The 8,976-nt window shown below is 43.2% G+C and overlaps 1 protein-coding gene across 1 annotated transcript; it reads right to left on the bottom strand.

Moving 5' to 3' along the window:
* Window positions 1–334: 334 nt before the first annotated feature.
* On the bottom strand, window positions 335–8,779 carry LOC126076819 (histone H2A type 1-C). The gene is made up of 2 exons (XM_049885443.1): window positions 8,187–8,779; window positions 335–486 (listed from the first exon to the last, which is right to left on the bottom strand). The coding sequence occupies exon 1, from the start codon at window positions 8,696–8,698 to the stop codon at window positions 8,306–8,308; it is 393 nt and encodes a 130-aa protein (XP_049741400.1). The 5' UTR covers window positions 8,699–8,779; the 3' UTR covers window positions 335–486; window positions 8,187–8,305.
* Between the last annotated feature and the right edge of the window lie 197 nt (window positions 8,780–8,976).

Raw genomic sequence — 8,976 nt, 5'->3', positions numbered from 1 at the left:
TTTCCAAGGCTGTGGGTTTGAACTGCTGACCTTTTGGTCAGCAGCCGCGTGCTTAACCACTGCCCCACCAGGGCTCTTTTGAGAATGAAAGGAGGAGATAAATTAACACTAGACAGATAAATAAGAAAAAATAGGTGATTACCTAGGGGGCAGTGGAGGGAGTGTATTCTCCATATACACCTTGTTATTTCGTTTTGTTTGAGCCCTGTGAACGTTATTACCCATTCAAAAAATTAGACACATTTTGTACTAAAGAGGGCTTCTCCTCAGTAACACTTTTTTTGCGTCCCTCTATTCCCATTACCCCCAGCACACACACATACACACAAAGGAATAAACCCAGAGTAAATTTTTAATAGGAAACAGTTTGCAAGTGCAGAATCAATCAGTGATGTAGGAATGCTGAAGCCGTCCATCCCATTTCTTTCTTACAATTGGTGGCCGTGGCAGACATTTCGGATCCTGGCATCTCTCGGTAGTGAGAAGCTTTTGAAACAAGAGAGAGAGAAAAAAAAAAAATCTAAGTAACTGTATCAAAGAACTTTCTTCTCAGCTTTCTTCACGCATGCAGAAAAACTGACAGACCAGTTTTCCCTAGAATGAGTTAGCTCCTCTCTGGGTACTATCCCTTCTCCATTCCTCACATAAAAAGTAATGTCCTGCATTGAGAGGCTCGAACCTTCCAGGAATATACTCCAATTTAGCTCCTCAGATAGAGTTACCGGATTTGGCAAATAGAAATACACAACGCCCAGTTGAATTTGAATTACAACTACACAAATTAGTGTGTCTCATGTAATATTTGCGGGCATACTTATATTAAAAAGTAAGTTGTTGCTTATGAAATTCAAATTAATTGACTGTCCCACATTTTTTGTCGGGCAACCGCAACTGCAGATGCCACCTGGAGGGAGCTGATTAGGTTCACTTAATTACGCTCACCCAGAGGGGCAAGAAGTATGTGGCCCAGCGCTAGCCAACAGAATGTACTGTGATCATGGGCACGTTCTGTATCTGTGCTGTCTGAGAGAGTAGCACCAGCCACGTGTGACTGACTATTGAGCACTTGCAATGTGGTTAGTGAGGAACAATTTTTGATTCAACTAAAATTTAAAATGCCACAGGTGGCCAGTGGCTGCTGTATTACAACAGCACAGTGCTGGAAGCCATCATGCTTCTTGCTTCATATCTAGGAACAGGAGGTAGCTAAAAGGGAATTAACTCACAAGTCCCTGCAGCTTTCATTAGCCATTACTCCATTTTTGTGCAGATTCAAGTGTACTGTCAAGCATATTTATTTACTCATCTGAGTGTTTACTGAAGATCTATTATATGAGAAGAGTGTGAAGGGTAAGACAGCATTCTTCAAGAAACTCTTGCTGTAGATGACAGCGTCAACTGGATGAAACTGCATTACCCTGGTCACACACACCGTGTGACCTCATTCTTCCCATGATTCCAAGGAAACATCTAGTAACCACAGACCCAGTAGCATATTAAAGGGAAGTCTTCTGTGCATGATACTATCCAGCAGAGAACAGGTCCTTAAAAGAATTAAGGGCTTCCTGAGGGTTATCATGAGACATCAAGTCTGGAGAGATTAGAAATCAGGAAAAGGGTGGAATGTAGAAAACAGAAGGGGTTTACTTCCAAACTTCATTGTCTTCCTGATACACAGGGAGAGGTGTAGGCAACACAATGGTTTATGGGCAGACATTTTAATACAGATGTTCAGATAAACATGTGTGGGGTTTTGGGAAGGCATTCTGGGCTAAAACATTCATTCTCTGGTACTCACTAGATGTCCTCTGCTAGGTCCCTACCTCACCTAGCAAAGATTCTAATGAGGAGAGGCAAACGAAACCCAAAACCACACTAGTTGTTATCAAGTCAATTCCAACTCATGGTGTTACAGAGTAGAACTGGAGCCCTGGTGGCACAGTGGTTAAGGGGCTGCTTACCAAAACATTGGCAGTTTGAATCTACCAGCTGCCCCTTGGAAACCCTATGGAGCAGCTCTACTGTGTCCTATAGGGTTGTTATGGGTTGGATTTAATTTCATGCAATTTTCTTTTTTTTTTAAGTAGGGTTTTCTTGGCTGTAATCTTTATGGAAGCAGATTGCCAGGTCTTTCTTCTGTGGAACTGCTCAGTTGATTTGAACTGCCAATCTGTAGGTTAGTGGTCCCGCGCAAACTCTTTATCCTACTCAAGGACCTTCTCTCACATTGTATTGAAAGAATCTTACACTGTATTTTAAAGAACCTAAACAGGGTGATCGATAGAAAGTAATTTGTGGTAGGAGGTGGGGAGAGGAAAGCTACTTTTTTATTTTTTATACCTTTTTTAGGTTATAAAATGACCATGTTTATTATAACACTTCACATAGATGTTTAAGAAAAAAGTGAATAATGTCTTCCTTATCCCACTCCAATTTCATCTCCCTGAGATAAACAATATGATGGGTTTTCTTCCCCATCTCGCATTCGCAGTGTGTGATATGCTACTGCACTGTTCATTCTTTTTTGATAGCTGCATAATATCCCATAGCCTGGATGTCCTGTCATTTCATTTAACAGTATCCTTATTAATACTTATTCAGATGCATTACAGTTATAATTGTCTGTTCACCCTCCCTATTACAGTGTTTCATATAACCTTAATTACTGGAGCTATTATTTCTGGATGGTAGACACACCCACCTCCCAAGTGTCTATTAATAAATTCTAATAAATATTGCCTGGACATTTCCCCCAAAATATGTATGACAGTGACAATTCTTCCTCATTCTCAGCAGACCTAAATGTCCATTGGCTTTAAGGCTGCCTATTGAATCAACTCAATGGCAACTGATATCCACAGGAGAAAAATTATATCCCTCTGTTGCTGTAATAAGCATAACTTCACCAGGTTGCCCACGAGTTGACTCAGACTTATGGAGACCCCATGTGCACCAGCGTAGAAATGTGCTCCACAGGGTTTTCAATGGCTATTTTTTTTTAAAGCAGATGGCCAGGCCTTTCTTCTGACGTGCCTTTGGGTAGACTTGAACTCCTAACCTTTTGATTAACAGCTGAGCACTGTAACTGTCTGTACCACCCAGGGACTCCAAGTATAAATACTAGAAAGGCTCACTTTTTTTTAAATGTGTACTGACCATTTGAATTTAGTAAGTGGTATAAGGAAACCCTGGTTGCATAGTGGTTAAGTGCTATGGCTGCTAACCAAAGGGTTGGGGCAGTTCGAATCTGCCAGGTGCTCCTTGGAAAATCTATGGGGCAGTTCTACTCTGTCCTATAGGGTCGCTATGAATTGGAATCGACTCAACGGCACTGGGTTTGGGTTTTTTTTTTTGGTTAAGTGGTATAAAAAAATGCTTTAGTCATTTTTCTGTTAGGTTGTTTGCCTCTTTCCTGACAGTTTCCAGATCTTTGTAAATTGAGGTCATTAACCTTTTGTGCACAACATTTTGCAAATCTTTTATCACAATTTACTGCCCATTTTCTACTCTCTTTATGTTCTGTTTTGGCATAGGTGATCTGTGTTCTTTCCTATACGGCTTTTGTGTTTCCTGTTTTACTTAATAATAACAACCCAAAACACACACATACACATACATGCACAAATTGAGGTTATATAAATGGACTCCTGAAATTTCTTCTTTTATTTGTGTTTTACATACAGATCTTTAATCCACCTGGGTAGGTCTATTTTAGGTAGGCCTCGGAGGAAGAGCTGAGACCTAAGGGACAAAATCAAAACATCAGGGGCTAGGGGAGAGAGACCAATAATGCAAATGTCTTCAAGCAGCAAAGAGCTTGGCACGTTAGATGAGGGATCAGTGTGGTTGGCATAGAGCAATGCTGATGAAGTCAGGGGAGTATGGAGAATGCAGTAAGCTAGGTATTGAAGGTGTAGGTGACATGACTTACAGTTAGTTTGGATTTGTGATGAAGAAGGGATTTTGGCTTGAGGAAATGGATTTATGGTAGTGTCATTTACTTAGCTGGCAAAGACTGGGGGGGCAGGGGGAGGGGGTAAAGAATAACAGGCTTAGGAAGCCGGATGTTAACTCTGCCGTCCTGGGTGGGTTCAGTATGAGAGGCTTGTTAGAGCTCCAAGTAAAGATGGAATTTGGACACACACATATGCATTTCCGAGAACAGGTCAGGCCTGGAGGTGTAAATTTGGAAGTTTATTGTAAATAGATGGTCTTTTGAAACTGTGGTACTGAATTCATTAGGAGACAAAGTAAACAATAGGGGACAGAACCAAGATCCAAGGTTCTAAAATTTAGAATACATGACAGTCTGGCCATTTTGAGATGCGTAGATATTTAATGCCAAGGGCAGTTTGTCATGGGGTAAGTCAGAGCCCTGTACTTTCAGCTGTACCACAGATACAGAAAAAAATGGACATCCTCACCTGTCACTGCCTGGTGTCCCTGAAATGGTGAAGGATGTGGTAAATAAAGGTTGAGCTCCAGCTGGAAGACCAACACTGTATAACAGAGTGTGAAGCTCAGAAAGAGCCTTGACCATAAGCAACGTGTGTAAGTCCTAAGAGATGTCGGTCCCCTTACTCTGCCGAAACTATCATTCAAACTACTATAAAACAAATATAATGAAGTCTAATGCAGTTCTAAGAGTACTGGTTGCACAGTGGTTAAAGCGCTCAGCTGCTAATTGAGGGTTCCGTGGTTCAAGCCCACCAGCCGCTCCATGGGAGAAAGGCGTGGCAGTCTGCTTCCGTTAAGATTACAGTCTTGGAAATCCTATGGTGCAGTTCGACTTCTGTCCTATAGGGTTCTTGTGAGTCAGAATTGGCCATGGGTTTGGCTTTTTGATTTAACGGAGTTCTGATATTTTTTCAATATGACTACACTTGAAGTCTATGTGTCATATTCCCCAATTTCTTTTGTAGTTACAATGATTATACTTAATTTAGGATTAAGTTCTGACATTAAAATGTACTGCTTTTATAACTGCTGAATATAAAATTCATCATACTTGTGAATAAAAAGGTTCAAATAGCAGAAATAAAGAGGAAGTTAGTGGTGATGACAGATGGAGTAAAGGAAAGGACATTTGTCCCATAGATGATTAGGAAATTAAAAAAGATATAATTGATGATGTGTCAAATTGATCTGTTTGGGCTGACGGAAATAACCAAATAATTCCTTCTCAGCTTCACATCTCAGTAAATCCCTGAAATCTTTTGTCCCCGGTGCCCAGATGTGGTAAGTAATTGGGAGGTCTGAGTTTAGCGTGCTCCTCAATTTGTCCCAATTTAAACAGTCCTCCCCCAGGGCCCTGCTCAAGGGCTGGAAACCAAATAAGCTACCAAGAGGTTATTGCTCACTAGAGAATTTTTTCCAGAAGTGACTAGGGCTTTTGGATTATAAACAGTGACATTTCAAGGTGGAAGGTGAAGAAGCATGTTGGAGTGATGAAGCCTATTGGGGATGAGGAGGCAGGACTGACTTTTGACAAATGTCTTCTGTTTGCAGAGCAGGCTCTTAGCACTTCTTAGATAAGAGCTGGTTGTCTGGAACCTTCTCTGTGCTTCTCTGAAGTGTCCAAAATAAGCTGCCCATGCAAGTTGGATTTTCAGAAGGAATTTTTTACTGGAAAGGGAAGATGCTATTAGCAGTCAGTCTGGTGGGTAATTAATGTCTTCCCTGATAATAAACTGACCATCTAGAACAAATAGTTCCTTAGCTGCCCAGCCCCTGACTCAGCTCATTTATTCAATGCTTTTGGATGCCAGGGTCTATGCCGACTATCTACAGATTAAGATGGGGTGCTTGACCTCAAGGTCTTGCTGAAGATGGGTAAAATAAAATTAACACAATGTGTCACTCACTACTAATCAAATTCAAAAGTTTTATTGGAGCCCAGAGGAAAGCAATCAAACTCAAATATTTTCTAATCGCTTTTCTTACTCCCCACAATAAACCAGCTTATCAAGTCCTGTAGCTCTTTACTAACCATCTTCCTCATTTGTTTCACTTGTCATACCCTAAATCAAAAAACGTATTGGATTTTATCAGAATTTACAGCGCTAACACATTCTTGATGTACCCTTTTCCTTTTATGTAGACCCAGGAGAAATTCTTTCTCTTGTGTCCCTTAAATTCTTCATAGAGTTTCAAATGCAATTAGTAACATTCTGGTATGTGGGCAAAGTTGACTGGTTATGTATTGATTACTTACTGGTATCTTTTCTGACTTAGGGGTGGTAGTGGTGATTATAGAATAACCAGGGGTTGGAAGCATTGGTTTCCTGGTCCTGGAATTTAGGTAAGTTACTTAAGCTCTGTCCCTCAACTTCCTAATCTTTAAAATGGGGATAAATACCTACCTTTAAGATTATTTGGAGGAGTTAACACACAGAAACTGCATAAAACTGTGCCTGATAGGTGTTAGCGATTTTCTTTAGCACTCCTCAGGACCCACAGTGCTGAGCCCATTCTTTTCATCACAAGGTGAAACAGGCTGCCAAAGAAACTGGGTGAGGTTAAGTACCTCGCCCAATGTTACACTCCTAGTTAGTGGTGGAGCTGGGTTGAAAGGCAGCCTGGCTAGTTAACGAAAGGGATCTCAAGACTCATATAAACCAATTCCATCCAAGGAGCCAAGTTTTCCAACATACAGGAAATGCTGGGCGGAAAGAACCCGGTTCTCTCAGTAGACCCCGGCCCGAAGCTCAGAAAGCAGAGGCGGGCCGCCCTGCCTCCGAGGAGGCCGCACTTCCCGGGTTTGAAGGTTCTCAGCCCGGCTGTCCAGTAGAATCATTTTAACTTTAAAAACTCCTGGGGAAATTCTAACGTGTGGCTCTCAAAGCGGTCAGTTGTTTTTTCCGGCCACTTTACCGTCACCAAACTTTTGGAATCGAGCCAAGAATGCGAGGGAAGAGAAGGGGGCTACTTCAAGACCACGTGGCATCCGGTGCCACTATCTGGGAAGTGAAAGGCCGTCAGGCGGAACCAGGTTCTGCTTGGAGTCTCTCCCAGCACATACTCGGCTGTGAATACTAAAAACGATCCCACGCAAAGCGCTCCAGCGGAGTTCCGAGGGCGTGGAAGAGGCTGCCTGTGCTCGGGCCCTCGGAGCCACTTGGCGTCAGGGCATGGGCCGACTTAGGCCAGCTCGGCCTCCCTCCCTGACTACTCATTCCCATCAAAGCGCAAACCAGGCCACTCAAACCACCTAGCAAAAGAACCCAGGGAAACAGTACTCCACAGATTTCTGCAGCGTCCCAGAGCTCCGCTACTTGGAGAGGAAACACTAAGAGACCTGCAGTCGCAAATTTCCCTGGCGGCGTAGCGGTTAAGCGCTACGACTGCTAACCTAAAGGTCAGCAGTTCGAATTCCCCGGGCGCTGCCTTGGAAGTCTTATGGGGCGGTTCTAGGGTCGCTGTGAGTCGGAAGTGATACGACAGCAAGGTATTTTGGGGACTGTTAATTTCTACTATACCCTCTTTTTCGGCTGCGTTAGCTTTTTTTTTTTTTTAGGGGCCTAGGCGTTTGACCCACTTAAAATAGTTTTACCTCTAGTTGGCTGAACGTCAAGCACTGATCTAGGCGCACTGAATAACTTAAGAACTGGATGAAGATACTATCATTTACCCCCAATTTATACAGGACAAAACAGGCTCCGGTTAGAAAGTGGCCCTAGTACCACACCCAGTAAACGGGAGAGGAGCTGCAATTCGATCTTAGATTCAGCATGTGTTCTGAGCCAACTAACTGGGGAGTTATTTCCAGAGACCCATTTCAACAAGCTCTGGTACTTCACAAGGATTAGCATGAATAGAACCTAGAACTCCTGTTACTAAAAAAAGGCGGGCGCGACTACACCTTAAAAAGAAATCTAGATGGATTGGGCTAGAGAAACTGCCATTTCGCTCCGGAGCTTTGCCTTCAAGAATCTCAGAAACATAATTTGAGCACAAATTAGAGATGCGACATGGCCCTGCAATACACTTTTAGTTAGGCGATACCGACTATGGTCCAATTCCTCGTCTGCAGAAAACACGTATTTTTTTAAGATATTGTGAAATACACGAAATACTACATCATTAAGTAGTTTACCAATTTCCACGAAAAAACTAGTTTTTGACAATACCGAGTGTTTCCCAAAAACTAAAAGTTCTTAACAATTAGGAATCTGCAGTTTACTTACCTTTGTACTTTCCGGGACTTTAAAATATAAGCGACTTTAGCTCTTCTTTTGAAACGGTGGGGGCTCTGAAAAGAGCCTTTGTGTTTGAAATGTTTCCCGAAGCTCAGACACGTATCGAATTACTTTCCCTTGGTCTTGTGGTGGCTCTCAGTCTTCTTGGGCAGCAGCACGGCCTGGATGTTGGGCAGGACGCCGCCCTGCGCGATGGTCACGCGGCCCAGCAGCTTGTTGAGCTCCTCGTCGTTGCGGATGGCCAGCTGCAGGTGGCGCGGGATGATGCGCGTCTTCTTGTTGTCACGGGCCGCGTTGCCCGCCAGCTCCAGGATCTCGGCCGTCAGGTACTCCAGCACCGCCGCCAGGTACACCGGCGCGCCGGCCCCGACCCGCTCGGCGTAGTTACCTTTACGGAGCAGACGATGCACACGCCCCACGGGAAACTGCAGGCCTGCCCGAGAAGAACGAGACTTTGCTTTTGCACGAGCTTTGCCACCCTGCTTGCCACGTCCAGACATCGCAACCAAAAACTCAGAAAAAAATAAAGAAAAGAAACAAATGACCAGAAACCAAAACACAACTGACACAGGAAAACAAAACTACTCAGGAAGTAAGTAAAGCACCGCCGCTTTTATAGGCCTTTCCTGGGGAGTAAAACCTACTCTCTGATTGGCTAGAAGCAAGTAACCAATAGAAAAGCTGCATTTCTGTACCTAATTTGCATAGTTCTGCCCAATGACAGCTCCGCTATCTGTCTTCCAATTAACTAAGACTGTCTTTGCACCCCTCATTAGCA

This window comes from Elephas maximus, chromosome 1 (assembly GCF_024166365.1).
Source record: "Elephas maximus indicus isolate mEleMax1 chromosome 1, mEleMax1 primary haplotype, whole genome shotgun sequence".
Lineage (NCBI taxonomy): Eukaryota > Metazoa > Chordata > Mammalia > Proboscidea > Elephantidae > Elephas > Elephas maximus.
Note: the sequence above shows the minus strand (reverse complement) of the source record. Positions and strands in the feature narration are given on the sequence as shown.